This window comes from Crocodylus porosus, unplaced genomic scaffold (genome assembly GCF_001723895.1).
Source record: "Crocodylus porosus isolate Cpor-Errol unplaced genomic scaffold, CroPor_comp1, whole genome shotgun sequence".
Lineage (NCBI taxonomy): Eukaryota > Metazoa > Chordata > Crocodylia > Crocodylidae > Crocodylus > Crocodylus porosus.
The window spans coordinates 43,539,501-43,567,389 of record NW_017728909.1 but is presented as its reverse complement, the minus strand read 5'-3'; the positions used below and the strand labels follow the sequence as shown (position 1 = coordinate 43,567,389).

General features: G+C 40.8%; 1 protein-coding gene across 7 annotated transcripts in view; it reads right to left on the bottom strand.

Moving 5' to 3' along the window:
- The window catches only part of ERBIN (erbb2 interacting protein), a 151,482-nt gene that overhangs the window by 39,126 nt on the left and 84,467 nt on the right, over window positions 1–27,889 (bottom strand). For all 7 annotated transcript variants that reach the window (XM_019532159.1, XM_019532165.1, XM_019532163.1 and 4 more), the window contains 9 exons: window positions 21,787–21,843; window positions 16,381–16,444; window positions 13,164–13,238; window positions 12,360–12,504; window positions 11,788–11,860; window positions 9,529–9,658; window positions 8,364–8,479; window positions 6,950–7,019; window positions 5,630–5,729 (listed from right to left, as the gene is read on the bottom strand). In XM_019532159.1, the coding sequence (XP_019387704.1) occupies window positions 5,630–5,729; window positions 6,950–7,019; window positions 8,364–8,479; window positions 9,529–9,658; window positions 11,788–11,860; window positions 12,360–12,504; window positions 13,164–13,238; window positions 16,381–16,444; window positions 21,787–21,843 (830 nt within the window). The remainder of the gene's footprint in view (window positions 1–5,629; window positions 5,730–6,949; window positions 7,020–8,363; window positions 8,480–9,528; window positions 9,659–11,787; window positions 11,861–12,359; window positions 12,505–13,163; window positions 13,239–16,380; window positions 16,445–21,786; window positions 21,844–27,889) is intronic.

The window sequence follows — 27,889 nt, the reverse complement described above, 5'->3', positions numbered from 1 at the left end:
CCAGCAGCTACAGTTCTGGAACCCCTTCTCCCACAAGCCTTACCAATCACAAATCTCCCAATTCATTTCACAGTGGAGAGGGCTTCAGGGCTGGTGCAGCTAGACTCAGCAGGGGACAGCAGTAGCAGTGCAGGGAGGGTTCTTCACCTTGCACTTACTCCCACACTTGCAGGGAACACTTGGGTAGACCAGGCAGGGAGGAGAAACCTGCCTCCTACTGCCCCCTCCTAAACCTGGCTGGAGCAGGTAGAAACAGCTCTGGAGCCCTCCCTCCCCCCAGGACAACAGCAGGAAGGGCAGGGGATGCAATGTGATGCTGAGCACAGGGTGGGGAAGGCATGGGGTGGCAAAGCATAGGATTCTTATCTGACCTGGGGACTGCTGTTGCCACAATGTGGTCTGTTTGCCCAAAGACTGGGGGAAGCTGGGAGCAGGGGAATGGCAGGGACCCTGGCAAGTAGCCCAACCTGGGCTACTGCCTAGGCATCCCTACCTGCTTTGGGTCTCTGGCTAACAAGCTCTGCCACAGCAAGTTAACCAGCTGTTTTCCTGATTGGAAGCTCTCAGTCTCCCCATTTATTCCCACCTGTGGCAGCAGCTTCCAGGCCAGCCAACAGTTTGACCTAGTCTGCTGTGGCGAGCCTCCCTGCTCCAGCACTCTCTGGCTTCCCAAGTTCCTGACCCTGGTTTTGGCTTGTTTCTCTACTCTGACCTTAAATTTCCCTGTGCATCTGCTTCCTGCCCCAGCCTCCTGTTCTCAGACTTTGCCTTCTGGACGGTCCCATTAATTTGGTAACTCAGCAGCTGATCCCCAGAGCCTGACCCTGGCAATTTGGCACCTGAATTCTGACCCAGCCCATGGCATTCTTTGGTGGCCTATGCATTGGGCCAGACCACCTATAGCCTGATCCCTTGAAGAGTGGAGCTGCCACCACAATGCCAGTCACTGCTCCTGTACCCCCTTCACAAAATCCTGTATCACACGGTCACAGAATACAGTAAAGGCTTTGAAGGCTCTAAACATGACTACTAATATAGAGCAAATGGGTTTGTTGAGTAGGAAGTTGCCATTTTTAGTCACTTTTCTGACTGCTACTCTAATGTAAGCAGACACTTGCACATTGAAACAAACAATTTTGCCACCAAAATGTTAATTGCCACAAATATTTCCTCAATTTTTAATATGCAATATCCACTGTTGCAAATTCTCATGACTATCTTAAGTCTTATAGTAAGTGGTCTACCTGTTTAACACGCTACCTGTTGAAAGGAGCAGTATGGTATAATATAAAAATTAAGTTTCTAGTCTTAATGCTAGAGAATAGCTGGAGCATAAACAAAAGATTCAGAATTAACCAAAACAAATAAGAAAAATCTAATTTTCTTTTATTTTTTAGAAAAAATGTCTTTTGATTTTTAAGCCACTCAGAAGCTTTTGGAGCCTGATTCAGAACTGGAAACATTGAAAAATGTTACATGTGAAGGGGCAGGGCTACCCACGTGGCCCTTGACAGCTTGCCAAAACTGGGTAAGCAGCCCTCCACCTGAAATAACTACCCACCCCAGATTTATTCCCTTTCTTTAACTTCTCCAGAGAACAGTGGGAGGGGGGTGTAGCTGATCTTCTTTCACCAGCACCCTATCACTTTGTGCTCAGCAATACCACTCAAAGGGAGCTGAACAGTACTGATGTGCTGTCCACTAACCATATGAAAAGGAGTTCAAATTAGAAACTGGCAGAAAAGTTTTCCCATCCTGAGAAACTCTGCCATTTAAACATATTCCCACTCTTTATTAAGAAAAAAAACAACACCTTTCAAAGTTCTATTTTTGTGGAAAACGAGCTAGATGGACCTAGAACAGCCAGAAGTCTGGAGATCAGGCACTCAACCAGGCTGTGGGAAATTCAGGTTTCAAGTCCCTACTTTGCTATTCTCTCCTATCTAAGGAAAGTGCCCTTATGAGTTATGACCAAGCTACTGATTATTCTAGGATGAACCTGAAAGTCTACATTTCCAGTAAGTCCCTGGAAAAACCTTTCCTGACAAAAGGTTTGTGCAACAGACATATTCATACAAAAAGCTGCAGTTTCAACAAATCAAGATTTTCCAACGAAATCTTAATTCATCAAAAACACTTGTACCCAGCATTAGTTCTGATTCTTTACAGCTCTTTCCCCTCCCAGGATATAGACCTTTTCCTCAAAATATGATCTATGGAATATTTCTTGACAGTTCACAAAAACTATGGACTTATCTCTTCTCTTTGCTTCCAACACTTTCTGTTTGAGGCTCACATTATAAAATGGAGCATATAAATTGAGCCTCTGATTGAGGCTCACATTATAAAATGGAGCATATAAAGCTGGCTACAAGGAAGCAAAAGTTCAGCTACTCCAGGATCAATGTCAACTATGGTAGCAAACCCCCCAGATTTTTTTTTTTAAATGCATTTGCTCCCCTTCCCCAACCATTTCTGACTTTCTCTCTCCCTCTCTATTCCCTATAGATAAGTATAAGTGAGCTCAAACTTAGGATAAGCTTTAAACATTTTTATTCTGGTAGCAAGTTTTTGGTTTTGAATATCCACTGTTTTATACTGTATTATTATTAGGTTTGTATTGATTTTTACTGTTGTATATTGTATAATTATCATTTTTGTATTGATTTTTATTGTTTCTTATGCATATTGTATAGTTTAGGCCCGTGTTTGTAAGTGAACCAAAGTCACGCCAAGTTTCCGTTTTATATGTCAAGCCTCCAGCTTCTGTCCTCTGCCTGGGCATCCCATGTTGCAACAATATGATTCATTGTACCCCTCCCTTGTAAACTGGTTCCCATGAATGAGAATGATTGGGTATGATTGAGACACAATGGTAGTAGGCCTCTACTGAATGGTCTGTAACAACTAGGCCATCACCCCCCATTGATTCATCCAGGAACCACGGACCTCATCCAGGAACAGAGACAAGACCAGCATTTGAAAAACAGAAGACCCTGCAGAACCAGCAACTCTATCATTGTACCCCACCATTACAGACACCTGAAACTGCACATATCTACATAGAGCACACATGCTCAGTATGGCAGGGGCTGACCCTTGCCTGGGCATGCCTCCTGTCACTAGGGTCACACATGGTCTGCCCCTATAAAGAGGGGCAGTGAAGACAGACCCAGTGGGAACACCATTTCCATCCAGACCAGACCAGCTTCACTTCACCTATCCGCCAGAGAGGCCCTGCCAGCGACTCCCTCTGGACAACATCTACTGGACAAGGACCCCTTCCAGCCTGGATAGGTAGATATTACCTGCATACCTCCTCCTACAACTTAGACTCTCTCTCCTCCTGGATTTCAGTGGACTTCAGCCCTTGCACCAAGCCTCTCTAACCCCTGCTGCGTGTGCGTGTGTACGTGTGCAAGGGAACCAATTTGGCATTGTGTCACCATCTCCCTTGTTCAGTAAAACCACTGTCATTGGCAGTCCCAGCTGGGTCATGTTTTACTGAATACCAGTCCCTTCCCTATCTTAAATTCCAGCCTCATTCTCTCTCTCTCAGCTCCAGGTCCCACCTTCTCTGCTGGTTTACCCATCTCCTCCCAATTCCCTCTCTCCTTTTCTGCCACCTCTCAGCCTCTCCTTGCTTTCCTGCTGTCCCTGCTGCTTTTTCTGTGATTTTCTGCTGCTCTCTCTGCTTTCAGGCTTCCCCCTACCTCCTGCAGCTTCCCAGGTCCTATTAGCTGTTCTGCAGTTCTCTCCAGCTTCCAGCACCTACTGCTGCTCTCTACAACTTCTCTAGCTGCCCCAGAACCATCCTCTGGCTCCCTGCACCCAGAGCCCCTCTTTAACACCTACGCTTTCCTTTAGTCCCATTTTTCCCTCCTCTCCCCATCTACCTTTTCAGCTCCCCCGTAGCTCTGGCTTCAGTCCCAGACTCTGTACCAGCATGCTTCCCTGCTCTGCAGGCTTTGGGCATTGTCTTTTAATCAGTTAAGATCAATTAACCTAAAGTTAACCCCTAAGCCTCAGTTTTTCAGCCCAGGCCCCTGTAGTCTACTGGTTCTAATCCCGGTCCTGGTAACTTTAACCCCCTACACTTATACTTTCTTACCCTAACCTTTCTCCAGGTATCCCAAGTACACCAAGCACATACATACATACATATCACAATATCCAACTTAGGAACTCACTTGTGTGTATGTGTAGGTGGGTGGTATGCGTGTAAATTAGTGAATACACAGGCAGATAGACAGAGTGTGTGTGTGTGTGTATGTGGCATTGTGTGCATGATATACAAATTAGTGATCTGTGTCTAACGTTTGGGGTGTATAGTGTATGTGCCTGAGCTGGTAGTGTGAGTGTGTATGCCTAATAGGGGTGTATGCACCTAGTGAGCATGTGCATGTGCAGTTGTACATTATGCCCTCCTGTCCAACAGTGCAATACTGAGATCCTGAGCGTTGGCCTAACCCCTCAGGGCAACACTATAACAGAGAGGAATGGAAGGTAAATTGTCCAAATGAAAGAGGGAAATGAACCAACTAACAGCAAAGTAAGTGCAGGTGAGCAAAAGAAAGAAAAAGTAACTGAACAGATGAGAGAGAGAGAGAGAGAGAGAGAGAAAGAGAGAGAAGATGGAGACATTCCATTAATTAAATAAATTCTCTCTGTCAAGTTAGGAAATTCCTGAATGAAGGCTGCTGATGAAAGACTCCTGTATACCACAAGGGAAAAGACATACAGTTGCACAGACAGCTTTAACTAGCATTTTCTAAGTTTGGAGTATTTGACTTTGCCAGCTCTAGTTCTCTCCTTACATCTCAGGTTCTCATCAGATATGTCCCAAACACTCTCTTTAGTGATTTTCAATCCCAACCTCCCCAGGTCTTCATCTCATTTTAGCTGCTTCCTCAATCTTCTCCCCTATTTTGCTTTCCAGCTCGCAGTTCTAGTTTATTTGACCAACCAGTCCCAGTCATTTCCATCTGACCTGAGACTCCTTCCAATCTACCCTTGCTCTCATGCTTACACCTGGTCCAGCTCTTGTCACCATTTTCCACATTTTCCTCCACCATGTTGCCTGGCCATCAGCCATAATAATTTTAAACCCAGGATGGTCTGTCTTGTGCCCAGACCACTTAGGAGATCCTGTTAAGCTCCTTTGTCCCTGCCTGGAGCATGCTCAGCATTTATACAGGGAGAGTACTAGTACAGTCTCTGGTGCTCTGATCTAGGGGCTGTATCATTCTCAGCATGAATGGAACTTTTGGGGATTTCAGCTGTGAGGGTCTGAGAAAAGCTTTCTGAAAACAGCAATTTTCAAGATCCTATTACATAGCCAAATGAGTGTTTTTTCTTGAGAATAAGAGATAGCAAATACCTCACACAATGACCACTCAATGCAAAATTTCATGTCATTGCTCATAAGCACAGTGACTGTAGAGTTTCTGCAATTAATAGTTATATGATTTTTTTATATGGAAAAAAATACATTTTCTCATAAATCATGCTTTCAGAAGTAACTAAACCATTTTGGTTGAAATTTTCCTAAACATTCAGTTTGGTACAGATACTTAGTACGGAAAACATCAGCCCAACTACTTAAAAAGAGTGTTTCAGAAATTCTTACCATCTTCATTCCTTGGTTGCTGAGGGAACATATAATTAGTAAGCACTGTTTTCTGTGTCTCCGGATCAAGTTCTTTTTGAAGGGGAATTAGTGCTTTAGACTGAAAAAGCAAAAATCAAAAGAATACATACATGTAATGGGTAAATAGGATATAAGACAGGTAAATCCCTGCTATTTACCTATGCAATACAAGGTATAATTCTGAAGATATAAACTGTCTGGCATTAACTCCTATATATTCTCTGAAGAATGTTTAAAAGCTATACAAGTAAAAGTTATATCATAGAAGTATGGATGAAAAATGTTTTGCATTCAGAAGCTTGTTGAACTGTCCCAACTGTGCAGCTAGACCAATAAAAGATACCACCCTAGGAAAATCCTTGCCTCTTTCACCAAAAAGTATACATTTTATAATGCTGGCTTGGGAATTTCATGAACACAAGTTATATATAACAGTCTCTTCAATATTGACAAAATACTGGAAATCAGTACAGGAAAATATTCAGTTTCATTCCAGGATATTTCATGGTCTCAAATTATTCCACATGGAACAGACTTCATCTATTTAAAACCACAGGGGAAATATATATACATAGAACAATTTTATACACAAGAATTTGATCAAGACACCTAGTTCAGCACCCTTCTCTAACAAGAATGCAGGGATCTTGAGGGCAGAAATATTATATGTCTACTGATACTCCTTAGTATCTACACTCTACACGCTGGTTCAGTACAGAAGACATGACTACACAGGGAAGACAGAGTGCAGTAAGCTAGGTTGTGAATTTATAGCATATCAGCTACTCTGTATGAATGTTCCACATGGATGCTCTTAGTAAGCAAGATGTTGAGTAAGCGGACCTGCACTAAAGTAAACACCAAGGACCAGGTGCTGTTCTACTTAATTGACATCTAAGTGGGATCTATTCCAGCATGCTGAATTCCCTAAAGAAACAGGTAGAAAAGGAAGTGATCCTCAATTTACAGATGAGGAATAATGCAGAGCAGTTAGCATGCTCTAAGTTATGACCCTATTTTCTCCCTGTGCACAAAACCTGACTCAAAGACAAGAAAGGTACCTATTACATTATCTGCTCTGGCACTGAGGGTTTGCTTGGAATTTAAGTCTTCCACTCTAGTGGACACAATGCTGTTTAGTTAACGAGAGTTGACAAAATGTAAACACCAAGGTGGTATATATGTATACACAGAAAATCACTTTTTATGTAACCGATAACTCCAGAAATTATCTACATCTCTTAGGAACAACTTCAGCAAGATCTAATTATCCAAATATATTTAAAAAAATCTGTTCACCTGATTGTCTGATAGCCACATAGCAGTCAGCTGTTGCAACTTTGTAAAGCTAAAGGGCAAATTCTTCAGTCTGTGAAAGAAACAAATGACTATTTACAATGAGAAAATTTATCCGAGCATGGGTGTCACGACTAATGGCCTATTCACAAACAATGCTTATTTGTTTTGTTCAACAAGCTTGCATAACATTTAAAGAAACTGCTGTCAGACAAATAAATGGATAACGACTTGAGGCACAAGCATTAATTTAAATTAAATGCTAACGGTGTGCAGAGAGAGTACATCTGAATGTACATTCTTAATATGGGTTTGCCAATCGGGTTAAATTAGTAATGAAGACAAAGTAACCTGGAATTTAGTTTAGTTTAGTAACAATAGGGTACACCTATAGAAAATCTTTTGTTTGAACTTGAATTGCTAATGCAAATTAAAACCAAAGTTACTTGTCCACCTGCTCTTTTAACACAACTTAAGAAAACATTTATAAACAGAGAAGGAGAGAGAAAGAGACAGAAGGCAAACCCCAAAGGTATTTCTGGATTATTTTAATACTTAGTTTCTTGTCAATTAGGAATGAAAGCCCAAAATTTCAAAATTTCCATGAAAAGTACTGGAGTTGCAGGTAGCTACCCTTAAGTCTCAGAACTTGGAAAATGCTAGGGTACCCTGACTCTGAGGACCATTCTACATCATAAGGTTGTCAAGGAGCTGGACAAATAAGCTGTTAGAGTTCAATTCAAGTTTTACCTTGCTCATAATTATGCTGTCTCTTCAAAATGTCTCAATTTCAAAGATTTTTCTTGCTGTTTTTGTTGGAATGTTACTGATCGGTATAAGTAAAATGAAAGATACATTTCACAATACTGTAATAACAGACTGTGTCCTGTGGCCATGTCATTCAAGGCTTAGCAGAAAGATACGTTTTTAAAAATATCAATATCGAACTCTTAAAACAGTAAAGGTTAATAATCTCACAAATGAGCTAAAGCCATAAAGGCCATTAAAATAATTCCGACTTTACAATTTATAGGGTACTATTGGATTCATGAGCAGCCCATGGAACCTAAAAGCAAAAAACTGTACAGCAGTGAGTTACTACTTATACTGCAGTGACTGAGAAAAATTACTGAAGCTAGTAAAAAAAACAACCAAGTCTAGACACACCAAAAAAGCAGTAAGAATAGAATCATAAAAGATAAAATACTAAATAAAAGTGTTATTTTATATTTCTAAAGAGAAAGACCCCCCCAGTCAAAATAATTTTGGAGGAGCAGGCAAAATAGGAGTACATTTTGTACAAAATGTTTCAATACTTAAGTTCAGAAACACATGCAATTTACATTTCTAGCTATGCCTCTAATCAATACTTTTGCTTTTTGTGTAATACCTACATAAATTATTGCAATTCACAAACCTATTGTCACTTAGATTGATGACTTTTAATTTCTGCATATCACCCATTTCCTCAGGCAGAACTTCAAGCTTGTTAGAATGCAGAAATAGTACCGTTACATGCTTCCAGTTTCCAATCTGAAAAAATGAATATGATTATTCAATTTAATTACTCTATATGTACCAATAGTCACAATGTTTTAGAATACATTTAGTACCAAAATTATTTCTGCATACATTATTTCATTTAATAACATTTATTCTTAAATATGAAAAAGAATATGCCATTATGGTATATACTAAAAACAATTCTTTCTCAACTGTATTTTCTTGCATACCACATGCTCCCAGATAAGTCATGCACCTTGTGGGAAGACAGAATGTAGGAGGAAAAGGGTTTTTTTTTCAGAGTTATGGCTGCCTGTGTGACAGAATAAGTCCTCCTGGAAATACAAGAGCATCCAGGAAGTGTGGCATCCCAGGAGACCTTCTGGGTGAGACAGCAGGAAATTCCTGGTATAGCAGGGGCACCAACAAGGCTGGGCCCCAGACCTTTGCAAGGACAGCAGAAAGGCTGTTGCTTTTTTACTACATTTATTTAATTTCCTTTAAATAATGAAATGTTTCACACCACAGGCCTCAGCAAAGTATTATAGACTGCCCGCAGAAGCTCAGTTGCTCTGAGCCAGCTCAGTTGCTTAGTCAGGCACAAGCTACAATACATAGCCAGTATTAGCTATAAGAGGTTTATAACACAGGTTCTCCCGTGCTGCTTACTAAGCCAAAAAGAAATGGCAGCCACTGGAACACAGCTTTGTCCTGCTTCTATTCCAGACGAGAAAAGCCAGCTTTGACACTTAAGACACACATCCTGATTTTGGAAGCCTAACTGAGAGGGGGAAGGAAAGGTACTTGTGGTATGCAAGTAAATGTGATCTTCAATCAAACAACTTAAATATTTCTTTTGCAAATAAATAGCTTGTCTTAAAACTATTTTAGCATTTGATTTCAATATTTCAAAGCCTATGTATATGCTTGCACGCATGCAAAAATTACATTTTAAAAGAATATTAGAAAGTTTGCTCAAAATCTACCACCTTGGATGCACATAAAACAAAGTGGAGTTATGTTCACATTTAATATTGAAGGTATCAAACTGTTATAATTGGCTGTGAGTAAAAACATACCTCTGGTGGCAGCTGCGTTAAAAAATTGTGATCTGCAGCAAAGGTTCGTATGTTTGTGAGCTGCCCAATAGATGAAGGCAAAGTTTCAATCTCATTGAAACTACAATCCAGTTCTTCTACTGATATTAATCTAAAAAGTTAAAGACATTCAAAATATCAAACCTATATTGTATTTAAATAAGCATACCAGTTTAAAAACAAATATTAAATGTTGTATACAAGACCATATTCATTTGGAATTACATTTATGATTGGAGCTTAAATGTTTTGGTGGCATAAAATAAGCATTAAAATGATCAAGTACTTCCTTGAACACTAATTTTCATGAATTCTCCCAAATCAAGCCAGAGTAGAACTTACTTTTAGCTATTTAAAATTATAGAATCATAGAAAATTAGAGTTGAAAGGAGCCTCAGGAGGCCGTCTAGTCCACCCCCCCTGCTCAAAACAGAACCAGCCTCAACCAGATCATCCCAGCCAAAGCTTGGTTTAACTGAGTCTTAAAAATCTCCAAAGATGGAAATTCTACCACCTCTCTGCATAAGCTACTGCAGTGCTTTACTACTTCCTAGTGAAAAGCTCCTCCTAATATCTAGCCTAAACCTCCCTTGTGACAACTTGAGATCATTGCTCTTTGTTCTTTGCCACCACTGAGAACTTCCATTTCCCTTCTTCAATCCTTTCTATGCCAACATAGTCCTTTCAACGTAGCTTTAAATCTGAGCTAAGGACACTGCTACCCTACTTTAGATTTTTTAGCACTGGATCATACTGGAGTTGTTCCTACCAAATAATGGAACTATTCCAGGTAAGAGTGCCAGAACCAGGAGACAGTCCTAGCTCCATTAATGGGTAATGGATAAAGATATTTTTAGTAGTTTAACAAGGATAGAGAAATTTGCACTGAAGCAGCAAACATATGAATTCTGGTGAGCAAGCATAATTTAACAAGTTCCATAAAGTAGATTTATAGAATGCTTACAGCTCTTTAGTTGGTTGAATAAAGATATCAGATTTACCCAAAGAACCTGGTCTGCCTATGTCCTTAAACCAACAAATAGAATTATTTGAAATAAAACAATGTCTACAGTATTTAAACTTTGAACCAATGATTGTTATTTTTTTTATTTTTGTGGTAAAAATTGTAAATATCAGAGGATGACAATAAAAATGGTTTCACTCAAACAACCTGGTCAGTAAATTTCATATAATGGTAGGGGAAAAGAATTGTAAACAATTGTATCCCATTGCCAAAATAGAACATACAAATATGTGGTATTTGAGATTTTCATAGCAAAAAATTATGTGATAGTAGCTGGAGTATTTATCTCACTCTCACATAGCTAACTAGCATAACCAAAACTATGAAACAGATCTCCGTGCAACATGCCCCATTACAACAGTTTAGTTTAGGGGTTGTCAACCCCAGCACTATATTATTTGGCCTACAGGACTCACCAAGGATCACTGGGAAGCCCTTGAGGCTGTGGCCCCACACGCTAAATCAGGTGTTCAGGGCCTGATTCCAGTGTGCAGGCATGTAATGGGGCCCCCAGAACCTGATTCCAGTCTGGCTGGGGCAGCATGGTGTCCTGAGCCCCCTCTGCCCAGCTAAATTGGGTCCTGGGGACCCACACAGCCCCTGCCTGGCCAGGATCAGGTCTTGGGGCCCCATGCCACACCTGCCTAGCCAGGTGGAGGCATCACAGGGCTCCAAGGCCAATTTGGGTAGTAAGGAGCCCCATGCTGCCCCCCACCTCCAGAATTGGGCTCCAGGGACCCTAAGCTGCCCAGCCCAGCCAGGATCAGACTCCAGCCACAAGGAAGCAGCATGGAGCACCCAAGGCCATCCTGACATGCAGGGGCTTGCATGGAATCAAATTCAGCCCATGGATTGGCCTGCCAGGGCCCAAACCATGAGCACCACTGGTTTAGTTTAACAGTATTTTTAGTAAACATGTCTGCATTATTCTACCCTCCACTACACAATGTGTATGGATGCCTCAATTTCTGAATGCAGGAAAGAGCCTCTTAGAAATACAAAAAACGGTGTTAGATGTGAAAGCTTTTGGTTAAACTACATTAAAAGCAAGTAATTAATCAAGAAAACTGATTCACACTTCTAGGATAATAGAAGAATATTCAGTGGCAGAATTCATATCAAGCAGAGACAGGCACTATGCCACCCTAGAGTAGGTCAATGTTAATGAAGAACTTGCAGAAAAGCAAGACAAAGCTTTATTCAGGTGAAATACCTACCCTCCTATGGAGTCTGGCAAATACATTAACTGGTTTTCGTCAATTTTAAGTGTTGTTACTTTCTTTAGTGAACCTGTTATAAAATGAAAATCTAATAAAAATGGGCATTTAGGTAAGAAAAATATGATATTTACAAAATAAAGCTTTAGTTAAGAAAAAGAATTACTGGCATGGCACACTGGCTTCTGTACTCATGAACTCTCAAGAGATGTGTGATATGCATCTCCTTAAGAAACAAGCAGCTTAGTTTATGGTGCTTTCTTTTCATCTTAATACGTCAGTCATACAGAAGATATAAATCTTCTGTTTCTATTCAAGTAAATCAAGTCAATACTTTCTCACTCATTTATGAAAAGTTTATCAAAATAAAGAACTCTATAGCCAAACAATATAAAAACAATATTCAACTATGCATTATGTTTTTATTTAACATGGCTTGAATATTTATCAAAACAAGAGCTTTAACACCATGTTTTGACTTTAGGTTCAAAGGGTTTCTATGCCTTTCCCAAAACATTTTATACTATAGTTACCTTACTTTTTTAAGACATTAATTATATGATGATACAAACCAATGGATTCTGGCAGTTGCTGAAGTGAATTACTAGATAGCAGCAGATCTTGTAAGCTTTCACAGCCTGAGATTCCTTCTTCAATCATTTCAATGTTGTTTTTAGAAACATCCAAATAGGTCAGCTGTTTCAAAGTGCCTATGAACTAAAAAGGAAAAAGGGTTAATAATAACTTCTTGGAAACAAGCTAGTAGTCCTGACAGTGAACTCTCTCTAAAGTATTATGCTGCAATAGAAGTAAAGCATTCTTAGAATTACTGTGCTACTTGTATTCTATATCCATCATGCTATCAAATGCAGCATTTTATGTAGAGGGCCTATCCTTAACCCACTGAAATCAGAGAGCCATTACATAAACCCAGTTTAATTCCTGGACATGTAAGGGAGTTAAGTAAAAAGTGACTAACAAAAAGTGACATACAATAATTGGTCATTCTACAGCTTTCATATAAGCTCATGCAAAATACATGTGAATTCTAGTACAAACTCTAAATTTCTTTGCAGAAAAAAAATGGACATCCCTAAATAAAAACAGGATTTGGATCTAAATTTCTACTGAATTTGGGTCTTAGATATGAATCTAAAACTGAGAGAAGTATTACTTTCAGTGAAACATGCTGTTTGTGCTTATAACTCAAGAAATTAATGACAACTTTCAAAAGCAATAATTAAGCAGGAGCATGACATCCTGGTTTCATGTTATATTAAAAATGAGTATCAGTTTGTAATGTACAAGTTAATTGATGGGACAGGTACCACTGCAGAGTTGAAATATAATGCATTTAAAACATCAGAAAGGCTTACCCCTGGGATAAGTGTTATTCTATTACCATCCATCCAAAATTCCTTTAACCCACTCAGTTGTTCAAGTACTTCAGGCTGTTAAAAGAAATAGTTTTAAAAAACCTAATACAAAGAAAGAAATTTAAATGTACCAATGAACTGATTTAGCAAATGACTGATTTGCTTTGTTACAGCAGGGAAGCAGAAGGGGGTATGTATATGGCTCAAATAAAATATTTTATTAAAAAAGTAAATACTTTTACTAAACTAAGCACTCTTATTACACTCTTCCAAGTAGGAGGAAGAAGGAAGACAAGAGGCTCTATGAATTGTTTCTATTTAAATACAAATAGTTTTTGTAAGACCAAAGAAAGAGGCAGTACTGCTCAATATAGCATGTATATAATGCCTTCCCTACTTATACTTTGTTCCTTGCTGGTATGCCCAAGAAGAGGGCAAGGGGAAGAAATACAAATAATGTATGACAAAGGTGCCAGCTGCAGCTCAGCAGTTAGGTTTTGTACTTTGTATATGAAGAATGTAGCATTTTGTCCACAGAATTACCAATTTTGTTCCATTAGCAGCTTTTTTTCTGAGGATGTACAAGTAAATCTGCCAAAAAGCTTATGAATGAAAATTAAAGTTAAAATAGATCCCATAGAATTAAAACTTTTTTCTCCAAAAAAGATATTACTGCAATAAGGGAAACCCAAGGAGGAGAACTAGAGGTTCAGGAAAATGAAGCGATTTGTCCAAGGTAGATACCCAAGTCCCTGGGTACTTTTTACATAGAATTGTCTGCTACCATGGCCTGGTAACTACTAGGACTACAGATAGCTAGTTTAAAGCTACTTTGGATATTTCTACACTACTCTGTTGTCTCAGCACTGATTGTAACATAAACATGCCTTCAGGATACTACCAGATTATGCTGCCTCTTACCCTGCTAGACAGCTACTTAGGTACAGCACTTCTCAAACTGTGACCCTGGAGAGGAAGTACATGACTGTCACAACAAACTTGAGGAGAGGTGATCCACACATAGGAATAAAACTGAGAACTCCACATTAGTACTAATAGGAGATGTTTCCCAAAATAAAATCATCAGTATAACTCCCCATAGATCCAAATAGGTTACACATTATTCAGTGAGGAAGGCATGCTCTTTGAGAACGGATCTTTGAGAACTCCTGGCGCTCCGGTGAAGTGCCTGAAGACTGGAAGAAGGCCAATGTGGTGCCTACCTTCAAGAAAGGGAGGAAAGTGGATCCGCCAAACTACAGGCCCATCAGCCTGACCTCTATCTCGGGAAAGGTCTTAGAAAAGTTTATTAAAGAGGCCATCCTTAATGGACTGGCAGATGCCAACATCCTGAGGGATAGCCAGCGCGGGTTTGTTGCGGGTAGGTCTTACTTGACCAATCTCATTTCCTTTTATGACCAGGTGACCTATCACCTGAACAAGGGAGAAGAGATTGATGTCATATATCTCAACTTCAAAAAAGCCTTTGATCTGGTATCCCATGATCACCTCTTGGCCAAACTGGCCAACTGTGGCCCTGGGTCCACCACGATCTGCTGGCTGGGAAATTGGCTCTGTGGTTGGACCCATAGGGTGGTGGTTGACAAAAGTCAATCATCTTGGTGCCCTGTGACCAGTGGGATCCCCCAAAGCTCTGTCTTTTGACCCATATTGTTCAACATCTTCATTAACGATGTGGACATTGGAGTCAGAAGCAGACTGGCCAAGTTCGCCGATAACACCAAATTCTGGGGCAAAGCATCCATATCTGAGGACAGGAGGGCAATCCAGGCTGACCTGGACAGGCTCAGCAAATGGGCGGATGAGAACCTGATGGTGTCTAACACTGAAAAATGCAAGGTTCTCCACCTTGGGAAGAAAAACCTGCAGCATCCTTATAGGCTCAGCAGTGCTACACTGGCTAGCACTATGGAAGAAAGAGACTTGGGGGTCATCATTGACCACAAGATGAACATGAGCCTCCAATGCGATGCTGCAGCAAAAAGCTGGCTTGCATCCATAGATGGTTCTCAAGCAAATCCCGGGACATCTTTCTTCCCTTGTAGTCGGCTTTGGTGAGGCCGCAGCTGGAGTACTGTGTGCAGTTTTGGGCCCCACAATTCAAAAAGGATGTGGAGAAGCTTGAGAGAGTGCAGAGAAGAACCACGAGCATGATCAGAGGTCAGGAAAACAGATCTTACAATGACAGGCTGAGAGCTATGGGGCTCTTTCGCTTGAAAAACTGCAGGCTCAGGGGTGATCTGATGGCCACCTATAAGTATATCAGGGGTGACCATCAAGATCTGGGGGAATGTTTGTTCACCAGAACGCCCCAAGGGATGACGAGGTTGAATGGTTATAACTCCTCCAAGACTGTTTCACGCTGGACACAAGGAAGAATTTCTTTACTGTCCAAGCCCCCAAGGTCTGGAATACCCTGCCATCGGAGGTGGTTCAAGCACCTACACTGAACACCTTGAAGAGAAACTTGGATGTTTATCTTGCTGGGATCCTATGACCCCAGCTGACTTCCTGCCCCTCAGGCAGGGGGCTGGACTCAATGATCTTCCGAGGTCCCTTCCAGCCCTAATGTCTATGAAATTTATGAAATCTTTATGGTTTACTAAGTATTAGTCTGCCATACGGATACAAGTGAACACTTCCATAAGGCAATGATGTAGTTACTAAATAAAGAAACCATATACCCCCAATTTAAATGCACATTAAAAAACAGCTTCCATCAAATGTTGCATTCCTAGTGGACAAGACGCTTACTGCACATTAGCTTAATGTACAATAGTGTGACAGTTAAAAACTGAGCTAATAGTCTACTGCGCAGTGTTATTAGGCTAATGCGCAGTATGTATCACAAAATAACCACACGTCAGCGCCACAGTGCAGTAACTATACTTACTGTACATTTACTTAGTACTTCATTAAACAAGTACTAAACTAAATATGCAGTAATTAAGGTGCATTAATGAACGTGTAAACACGTCCACTGTGTCATGCAATCTTTTTTAAAGAGAGGAAAAATATATTTACAGACAGATTTTTACAGTAGGTTTTACACAATACAGTAAGAGGTATATACAATATTTGTTCAATAACAGAGCTCTTAAGCTGATCTTTATATTTTTAATGTTGATTAAAAATAGATTGAAGGATAAAGAAGTTTACGGATGATTCAAAGCTCTGCTACTTAGCTAAAACTCACCACTTCTGTGAATTCATTACTTCCTAAGTCCAGTCTCTCCAGCTGAGTCAGTCTGGACATGGTTCTGCATAGGGAATGGATTAAGAAGGAATTAGATTTAAGAAAATACAAGTCCTTCTGCATCTTCCTGTATTCATACTAATATACCTTTAAATCAACACTAAATAACAAGACAGTTCTGTAAACAGACTGATACTTAGAAAAGTACTGATACTTTGCATACATTATTCAATCAAATAACTACACAATGATCCTATTGACTAAATCACACAAAGGAAATTAGAGTGCTGTGTAATCATGTATCATTTAGTTGAATTTACAAAAAATTACATTATAAGCAATATAGTCTTTTCTGTCAAAGTGACTCAAAGCTACTCCTCTGTTTTACTTCCTCCCATTTCCCACACTTCACTGTAGAATGCTAGTTAACCATCTACTTTCTTCATATACCAACATGAGCATTATATAATAAGAGTTGCTATAGCAAACAAGACTATAGTTGATACCTGGAACCGACTAATACTTTTCCATGGCTGCTAACATAAATTGTATAATTTGCTGCCACTGTGTGTGGTTTGGAATCCTGAATATTCTTGTGGAACAGGAATCTTCTAGTATGAGGGCACTTTCTTTGACTATACTAGATTTCATGATGTGCTTGATTCTAGTTTTACCCACATAGTTCACATGAGGGCATTTAGTACATGGATGAGATGTACCACATCTTGGGAGATATTTGTAGGATTCATTAATTCTGATGGTTCTGTTGTGTGGGAGATATTGACTGCTGTAGCAGCCAAAATGTGTTGTGCATCTATTGTGCTGATGTTTGTTAATCAGCAGGGAGTTTGCTTTTAAAGATGACTGGGCAAGGTTTGGGGGTTGCTTGAAAGCCAGGGGGAGGGGAGCGGGGAAAAAAATCTCTCTCAAGGTTTGATCTTTTTTGAGTATATGTTGTAATTGTCTGACGATTCCTCTTAGCAGTTCAAGTGTGGGGTGGCAGGTGGCCACCAAATGTATACAGTCACAGGCGGGGGGGTTCTGCAGCCTATTTCAAAGATATAATCAGTTTCTCTGCTAGACTTGTTACATAAAGGCCATTTTAGGTTGACAACAGAGGTGCTACAAGTATTCTCCTCAGAGCAGATACAGTGGTATTTGAGGGCCTGGTTGTAGATTACACCATTTTTGATGTGCTTAGGATGATTAATAATTGCATGGACCCAAGTATGGTGGTCCATGTGTTTTCTGAATATGTTGCAGTGGTTTTCAACCAGGGTATTGCAATCCCTGTTCAGGGGTGCTATGATATGGTTGCCACCACAGCCAAGTTAAAACGCCCTACTTACCACCTAGAGGCAGACTGGGAATCACACATGGCTTCAGTCTGCACTCTTTTTGCAGCACTTCCCCATCCACCCCACATGCTCCTCCATGAAACAGAGGCATGTCAGCCAGGTAGGACTATCCTGGGCCCCTCTATTTCCACAAAGAGCATGCAGAGTCAGACCAGAAAGGGCAAAGCCCTTCACTTTCCCAGCTGGAAGGCTCAGGCTAGACTGCAGAACAGCCCTTCACACTTCCCTTTCCTAGGGAGCCTTGCGCCAGCCGCGCCACCATAGCAGCAGTGGGGGTGGTGATGCAGAGCTGTGTCCCCTGCTGCTGCTGCCAAGTGGACAGGGGACACCTTGCCATGATGGCACAGCCAGTGCAGGACTCCCGAGGGGAGGGCAGTGAGCCCCAAGTCTGCAGTGAGCAGACTATTCCCGCCCCCCCTCACAGGATCTACTTGGCTCTGCTCCAGCTGGGGGGAGGGTCAGGCGCCATCATTTTAGGCCCCCCATCCCCCCCAGCAAAAATAAAAGTCAGTGCCTATGCCCAAAGCTGGACCCATCATTTGGAGCAAGTGTCACTTGTGAAAAGTAAAGTAGTGATTGAAAAATGTTGGTTGTTTTGGGTGTGTATTAAAAAAAAATTCATTTTCTTTTCTTTCAGCTACATACCATGTGAACAGTCTGTACAACACTGCACACAACTGCTTTCCTTTAAATAAGCACTATTTTTATTGAGCCAGTTTGAATTATAATCGTTCCAATTCTTCAGGGTCTAAACAAATCATTTTAAAATTAAGCAACATAGTTGACAAAATAATTTTGATTTAGTTTGTTGGTATTAATCACACATTTTAACCAACGACCCTACATACTACAGTGTGAAATATCATGCATAGGCCTAAAAACCAGAGCATTTAACAGGACTACTAAGCACTAAGCAGCATGTTGTAATAAATATGTCTAATTACATCTATGATTAAGAAACAAAAATACAGGCATATACACGTGAAGAAACTAAAGAAGTAAAAATAAAAAAATCCACATATAAAAAGAAAAAGAAATCGATTCATACTGCTATGCTCCATTAGCTCCAAAATAACACTTTAATATTAGCACATCCTTTTCAATCTATTTCTGTATTAGTGTTTAATGCTACAGTACAATTGCAACTTACGCGGGGGTTACATTCCAAAGTCAGCGTGTATAGTTGAAATCGTGTATGGCTGAAATTGCTGCCGCCGCCACCGGGCCAGGACAAGGCGGGTGTGATGCCACACAACCCATGAGTGCAGTGCAACAGCTGCGCAACAGCACGCACTTCTCACCCCTCTCGTCCTCCGCCACCTCATCCCGCCAGGGCAGCCAGCTGAGCATGAGCCCCCCAGCCATGCCGGCATGTGCAGGCAATACCATGCAGCACTGTACTACATACCATGCCTTGGCCGGCACCTGGCGGCCAGCCCCAGCAGCCGAGCACATAAAGCTGAATTCACGTAAGTTAAATACGCGTAAGTTGTGACTGTACCATATATTGATTTTTCATTTTCTACAGGTATGAAGTGCTTTTACATTTCTGAACATATATCTAAACTTTTTAAACAACTGAATGTAGTCTTATTCTTAACCTCCATTTTCACTTCATAATGAAGGCAACAGTTGACTACCTTGCTGATTAAGTCAACTGCAAAACTGACTCAAGGTGTTGACAGACAGCTTCTGCTGGGATGCTGGGACACTGCCAAAGGAACAGATTTTTCTTCCATAAGCTGTATCCTATACATAGATGCTTCACTTCTCAAGTCCCAAATCAGAAAGGTACTTAAAAGCATGCACTTAAAACATGTGATAGTTGCTATGAATTATCTTACCGAACTGGGTTCTAGAAGAGGTTAAAGAATGTGAGTGGGATGGTAGCATTTGTGTTTCCAGGAATATAATTACGGTGCTCACAGAATCAAGTTTCACATACAGTAAAACTTTTGGGGGCCTGCTGAACACAATGGTAGATCTCCTATCGACTTTAGCAGAGCCAGGATTTTGCATACAAAGCACAATATTTCCGTAATGTTCCCTCGCCCTATTTTTTTTTGCCTTTGAGAACCCCTAAGTTACTGACAGATATTCTAAACCTCAAAGCCATATGAATGAAGTGTTCTGGCTGAGAATTAACTACATATTTACCTTTCAACCATATTTGTCACTCATATGTCAGATAGCTCTCTCATCTTTAAGGAAAGCCAGTTTACATAAGTAACATTCAAAGTTAAACCGTCTCACTTTTATTGCTGAAAACTTGTTACCTCAGAAATAAATTATGATGAAGCTAAGGTTACCAAAAGAATTACACACATTACAGGGATGAAAACCAGAGCATTTTAATTTCCTTGTTTGAATACTCTTTTTGATGTCACTACTTCTGAGTAACTATCACTCATTTCATCCCAGGTTTGTGTCTTGTTTTGTTTATATGCCCATCACTATATATGGTACTTCGGCACAAGTTAAAAAAGTCACAATCAATTCTGTCCAAAAAAGGATTTCAATTACTCACTTATGTCTCAAGTGTCTTAAGTGCAATCATTAACAACACTGGCTAGCGATCCACGCTGTAACTTCCTGTAAACAATTATCTGCTGTATGCTGATATGCTGGAGTATGCTGTGACAAATTAGGCTTTGTTGTTTTTTCTTTCCCCACTCCACCGTCACTTTTCCCTTTACCTAATCATTACGCCAGAGGAAAATCCTTCTTATTGTACTTAATATTGGTATGGGTCACACCTAACTTTTTAAGTTTCACCGTACCTACTTGTTGGGTTCACTCTATTAAATGTTCAAAGGCTGAAGTGCAAAATACAATGACTCAACACAGTGCTAGAGTACAGAAACAACAGTTGCCTAGGTTTATTTGGCCAAGGATAAAAGTCAAATATTCCGAAACCCTTCTTTCAATCAGGAGACACAAGGCAAGGACTAGAAATAATATACAATCTAAAAATAAAAGTATACACAGCTAAAGCCCATTAAAACAATCCCAGATAACATTTAGACAGGCACTTTATTACTGTGAAAAGCAACACTGGGGATTATACTCACATTATGTTAAATAAGTCTCTGATCTGTTTTGGAACACATTTTACATAACAGATTGCACATGACAGATTTGTATTTTTTTCAGCAAGAAACGTATTTGTAAACAAAGGCATTCAAAATGAATTAATCTTATTCTCAGTCACTGAAAATAAGCATCGAAATCCCACATAAATGAATCCAATAATAGAATCTGAATAATACATTCAAGTCAAAATAAGTCTCTAAACTAAAATTATTCATGAATACAAAAATGCATACAGGAATAAGGCAGCAGTATACTGCATTTTTTCAGATATCTATATGGACCAAGTAGAAAGTAACAAATTTTAAGCTGGAATCAAATTCATAAAATTAAATTAAAGAATTCCTGAGATGCAGTAAAGTAGATAGGGGAAAATAGAGATATGGGGAATATAAGTTTCTAACACAGAGTCCACCTGAACAGAGAGAGGAATGGAAAGCTAATCTGGAGAGCTGGAAGAGAAATATACTGAGCCTGAGAGGAAGGAAATTTGCAACCAGAGGACTGAACAATTTTGGGTTGTGGTGTACCTTGGGTCATGTGAGGCTCAATTCTCTTTTTAATAGTCATTAAGGACGCCTGCAGATGTTAAAAAAAACAAACCCAAAATGGCACTTTTTTAAAAACTCGGTGTGCCTGCACTGAGCCCCACACATGCCCAAAAAGAGGCAATGCGTTGCTTCAACACAGCTTATCCAACTTCTGTAAGGATCAAGCACTTTAGTGGGGCTTTTCTGACACTTATTTAATAGCTGATTGAATCAGCTCTAGCTAAAAGTGCCAAAAAGCCCCATTGAAGCACCCAATCTTTACAGATGCTGCAGAACTGGGTTGAAGTAATGCGCTGCTGCTTCCAGTGAAGCACTTTTTTTTTTTTTAACATCTGCAAGCAGCCAAAGAGACTAGTGAAATGGAAACCCAAGTATGTATATACCTCAAACGTTTCATTTGTACTTACTTTGGCAACATTTTCAACTGGTTTTCTCTAAGTTCCAATATCTGGAGTTTAGTTAACCTGTAATATAAACACAGAGTATACAATTAAAAGCCAAACACCTCCATTCTGTGACAAAACTCAATGGAAAAGAGTAACTGCATCATAATGACAAGAAGAACTGTATTGTAGTTACTTTTTCTATAGCCATTAAAAATTATTGAAGATCAATAATTTTTCATTTAAGAATGCAAAGATATGCTGCCCAGAAACAGCTATGCTATTCTGATTTTGCCTGTTCAGTACATTTTTAATAGCTGTCTTTTACTTTTTGAATTTGCATCAGCACCTGCTTTTCTCCACTATGCAATTTTTTTTGCACATTTCAATTACTTCACAGGAAATAAACACGTTTCTTTAACACTAAAGCATAAAAAGTCATGGAGGTTGGATGGAATGAAGAGATGGGGCAGACTAAGCAGAACAAATTAACATGCTAAATTTTTAATTGAGGATAAACGCCATGTGAAAAGAATCTCTCTGTTTTTTTATTGCCACAAATATTTATCAGCCATATGGTCAAATTACCTTTGGATAGGTACGATACCTTCCATCCTGGATTTTATTACAAATTCCCTTTTTAGTCAGCTCCCTAATCCATTCTTAATTTTTTTGTTTGGAGGCTTTCTGACCTTACCTACAGTAAATCCTTCATGCAAGATAAATAAATAACCTCTCAATCTCTGAACTTGATTGCTAGCTAAGATAAATTCAAAGCAGTCTCAATAGTTAGTCAAGTGATTTCAAATCCCTGTTGGATCTCTGTGGATCAGGACAGAAGGTAACAAGGCTCACTCTCCTTGTTAAATGAAGGCCTGAAACTGCCTTTGGTTCAAATTCAGGCACGGTCACAGGGACAAGAGGTTCTGCATATTACCTACTGACAGTCATTGCATATTACAGAATGAGGCATTCAGCTCCAGGAATCAAGCTGAAGTAGCTACAAAAATCAAGACAGTGAAGTACAGTAAATTTAAGAATATATTTAAGTTTGATTGAATAGTATGGACCAAATTTAAGGGATAACAGAAAAGCTTAACAGCACCATTTCCCTGGCCTCAAGATTGTGAACAGCTTTGATGCCATTCAGGTGCCATTCACAGAAATGTAAAGTACTCCTCCAGGCTCTATACTGTTGTAAATAGCTTCAGAACAGGCTTTTTACAGAAATGATATCCCAATATAATCCAATTTTGCTTGCAGGAACTGCAGGATATCTAGAATTACAGACTGGGAAGCATCTGGTTTTGCTCCTCTGTGCTGTATGTAGGAAACAAGTTTCTGCAAACAGAAATCAGAAAATGAAATAAAATTTTCTTCAAGTCATTATTCTGGACCCAGACATTTCATTCAGTAGTGCATCCTCTCTCTCATGCGGAAAAGAAACTAAACACGTGTTATTCCTTCAAACCCAGAGCGGAGTGGAAGACTGAGTTTGCCTAGGGAGATCTTTTTTGACTAGCAGAATGAGAAATCTTTACACCGACATGTCTAGATCCGAGTACACCAGTATCATTAGCCAATCAATGGGAATAAAGTTAAAACATTTGAAGAAGTCCTCAAGATTCTGCCTCTGATGGCCCAGGAAACGCATCTGATGTGTCAAGTTGACTGACTGATCAGGACATTTCCTGATTTGCCCCAAGAATTCTTGGACCTGCTAAATGACTTCTTTGCTTCCTGCCTGACCTGTAGGTTCTTAAATCCACTTTCAGTCAAATCTCAGTATCTATTCATCTAGAAACTCATTGGAAGTTTTCCTGTTCTTCTGACCTCATCTGCATCCTGCCCTACCAGACCACTGTTTCCTGTTATATGAATCACAGCCAGAACAGAGCTGTTTCTGTTGCCTTCCTTAGATTTGAGTAGTTGCACTGTGTGCCTGGAATCTGATTCCTGATCTGTGACTGGCATTGTAACAGGGCCAGGTTCTTACTTTAAGTGAACCATTTCACACCCTGTCTAGGTGCTTATAAGACTTCATCAATGTGGCATCTGAATGTCTTCAAGGTACAGCTTAGGACCTGGTACTTAATGGAAAAAATAATTTGCATACCCTGGAGTCTGTTGCAACACCTCTTGAATGCCTGCACCTTCTCTGAGCCCGTCAGGCAATAACTTTCATTTCAGAGAGATGCTATCTGTAAGCGACTGCAGTTTTGCATGTATCAGTGCACAGTAAGAACTTAACGTTATATGAACAGAAAAATATCATATCTTGAAAAACAAATTTCAGTGGCTTTTACTCCTTCAAAGTTTTTAGGACTGTGCCAAGGTTTCAGGGGGAATTGACAGCTAGCCTGGAATAATCTGCCACATATGAGACTAACATCATAATGGCTGGTAAGATTACTTCGGGCTGTGCTTGGGGAAGCCACAGATTTGGTTTCTGGGAACTGCTCTTCACCTGTTCAGCCTGAACAACATTTGGCTACGTGAAAGTCTAGAAAAACAAGCAACAAACCAACCTGAGAAAGCCTTGAGTTAAACTTGGTATCCTGTACTTGACAGCACAAACATGCATGTCACTTTCCTTCAGGAGATGCTTACTAGAAATCATCATAGATCTCCCAACCTATTCCAATTTCCCCTTGACTGAAACTTTTCTCTTCACCTGGCTATACATACTGGAGGCAAACACTGAATCCTGGGAGCCAGTGAATCCCATATTCCTTGGAGAAGGATAATGCAATCCACAAACAGTTTTACTCTGCTTGCTGACTGGGAAGGCCTGTATCTAAGCATCTGGACTAGTATAAAGAAAAAAAGTGTTTCTATAAAAAAGGAAAATACTCAAAGAACCTTAATTACTGGTATCCTTTTGGATTCCATGTACAGGAAGGAAATAATAAATCAAGATGCACAATGCATGCCTCATATTACCATAAAAAAGAAATAGAAAAGAAAAATATGCACTGTTGAAAAATGGCATCTACTACCTTACAACAGAAAATACGGTATGCTTTGGAATACACATTTAACATACAAAATCAAGAAGTGGGACAACATACCACACCTCAAAAATAAGTTGTAGTATCTGGGTTTCTGAGTTTTAGCAGTAAATACAAGACATACAGTTTCACCAACTTGCTCAGGATCCACTTTCAAACGATAGCTAAATTTGTGGCTTCATTAAAAAATTAGGTTTATAAAATCAGCTAACAAAGCCAAAAGCCATTCAGTTTAAACAATGAACTAATTTCATATCTTAAAATGTTTACTTCAACTGAGTTATATTATTTCCAAGAATAATTTTGGTCACTGTTACATTAAGCAGCCTTAGCATACTACAGCTTGACTAACAAAGTCACCAAAAATGTTAATACTAAATACCTGACATCAACACGACAGTGAGTAGAAAGTTAAATAAATATGTTTAATGAGATTCCCTCACTGATAGGTACAATTAGTTAGCAGATGCTGCAAAATACGACTCTGAATCACAAAAACAAGCTTTTACTGTACCCAAACAGATGCTTACCAACTCGCATTCACCCATTCATTTTTCTTAGTCACATCTAAAAATAATTTATATATGCAGGTCACAAGTTCTTCAGTGCAGAAAAAGTATTTTGAAATAAAAACTATTGAAAGCATCATACTGAAATAATTTGGTGCGTCTGAGTATTGCAAAACCCAGGCTGCTGAAGTGAAGAAACGCAGCAAAATAAAATAATGCCTCAAAATCCCAACGTCGCTTTGTTAGTTTATGTAGTATGCAAAAATTATGGAAAATCAAGTTCTTAAGGTCCCTTTTTGAAATCTGATACTACAACATTTGAAATCCAAAATTCAAAATGAATTCATAGCACCGATTCTTAGCCCTGTGCAAATAGGGAAGTATTCAATTTGTATTTGGCCGATTCATAGTTTCATAGTTGGTAGGGTCAGAAGGGACCTGAGCAGATCATCAAGTCCAACCCCCTGCCATGGCAGGAAAGAGTACTGGGGTCAAATGAACCCAGCAAGATGTTTGTCTAGCATCCTCTTAAAGACCCCCCAGGGTAGGAGCCAGCACCACTTCTCTTGGAAGTTGGTTCCAGATCCTAGCCACCCTGACAGCGAAGTAGCACCTCCTGATATCTAGCCTGAATCTGCCCTCTGCCAGCTTGTGACTGTTATTTCTAGTCACTCCTGGCAGTGCTCGAGGGAACAGGGACTCCCCCAGTGCCTGCTGGTCCCCCCTGACTAGTTTGCAAATGGCCACTAGATCCCCACTCAGCCTTCTCTTGTGGAGGCTGAATAGGTTCAGGTCCCGTAGCCTCTCCTTGTAGGGCCTGTCCTGCTGCCCCCGATCATGCGAGTGGGGGCATGGAGAGGGTCCTCCTCTGGACCCTCTCCATGTTGTCCACATCCCTCTTGAAGTGCGGCGCCCAGAACTGGACGCAGTGCTCCAGCTGCAGCCTGACCAGTGCCGCATACAGGGGGAGGATCACCTCCTTGGACCTGCTTGAGGTGCATCTGTGGATGCATGACAAGGTGTGGTTGGCCTTCCTGACTGCATCCCCACACTGCCGGTCCATTGTTCATTTTGGCATTAATAGTGATTCCAAGATCCTTTTCTGCCCCTGCACTGACAAGAAGGGAGTTCCCCAGCCTGTCGGTATGCTGCTGGTTCTTCCTCCCCAGGTGCATCCCCTTGCACTTATCAGTGTTGAATCCCATCCTGTTCTCATCCGCCCACCCCTGTAACCTGTCTAGGTCTGATTGCAGCCTATTCCTCCCTTCTAGCATGCCCACATCCCCCCACATCTTCATGTCATCAGCAAATTTGAACAGGCTGCTTTTTATCCCCTTGTCCAAGTCACTGATGAAGATGTTGAACAGTGCAGGCCTGAGGACCGAGCCCTGGGAGACCCCACTGCCCACATCCCTCCAGGTCGAAAATGACCTGTCCACCACCACTCTCTCGGTACAACCCTCCAGCCAGTTGGCAACCCATTTGACTGTGTAGGTGTCGACACCACAGTCCCCCAGTTTCTTAACGAGAACGGGGTGAGAGAGTGTCAAAGGCCTTCTGAAAGTCCAGGAAGACTATGTCCGCTGCTACCCCTGCATCTAAGGATCTGGTGACCTGGTCGTAGAAGGCCACCAGGTTGCTCTGACAGGACCTGCCTATAATGTACCCATGTTGGTTGCCCCTAAGCATAACCTCCCCCGCTGGCCCCTCGTGGACATGCACCAGAATAATTCTCTCAAAAAGCTTACCCAGGATCAAGGTAAGACCAACCGGCCTATAGTTCCCCGGGTCCTCCTTCCTCCCTTTTTTGAAGATAGGAACCACGCTGGCCCTCTTCCAGTCCTCTGGTACCACACCAGAGCACCACAAGTGCTCGTAAAGCTGTGCCAGGGGTCCTGCAATGACTTCAGCTGATTCCCTCAGTACTCTAGGGTGGAGATCGTCCAAACCAGCTGATCTGAATACATCCAGTCCCTCCAGAAGTTCCCTAACTAGTTTCTCACTAACCCTAGGCCTAGGTGTGCCTCTCCTAGGGTCTAAGGGGGACCCGGGGGAGGGTGGGGGTGGCTGTTCTGATCCCTGCTTAGGAAAACGGAGGCTAAGAAATCGTTAAATAGGTTAGCTTTGTCGTCTGGTGTGACAACCAAATTTCCTAGCATGTCTTGCAGGGGCCCCACATTACCCGGAACCTTCTTTCTGCCCCCTGTGCCTTCAAAAAGGGACTTCTTGTTGTCCTTGATCCAGGAAGCTAGTCCGAGTTCCATCTCCACCTTGTCCTCTCTGACTGACCCCTTGCATCCCCGAGCAACCGCACTATAGTCCTCCCTGGTGAAGGCCCCTCCCTGCCATTGGGTGTACACCTCCCTTTTAGCTAGAAGACATCCCCGGATGCTTTTGGTGAGCCATGGGGGCTTCTGCGCCCTCCTGCTCCCTTTGATCCGTGTTGGGATTACCTCCCTTTGGGCTTGGAGGATCATCTCCTTAAGGAGCAACCACTCTTCTTGTACACCTGGCTCCCCTCCCCCCTGGGACCTCAGTGCTTCCCTGACTATTCTCCTTAGCTCGTTGAAGTCTGCACTCCTGAAATCTAGGGCTGCTGCCTTGCTG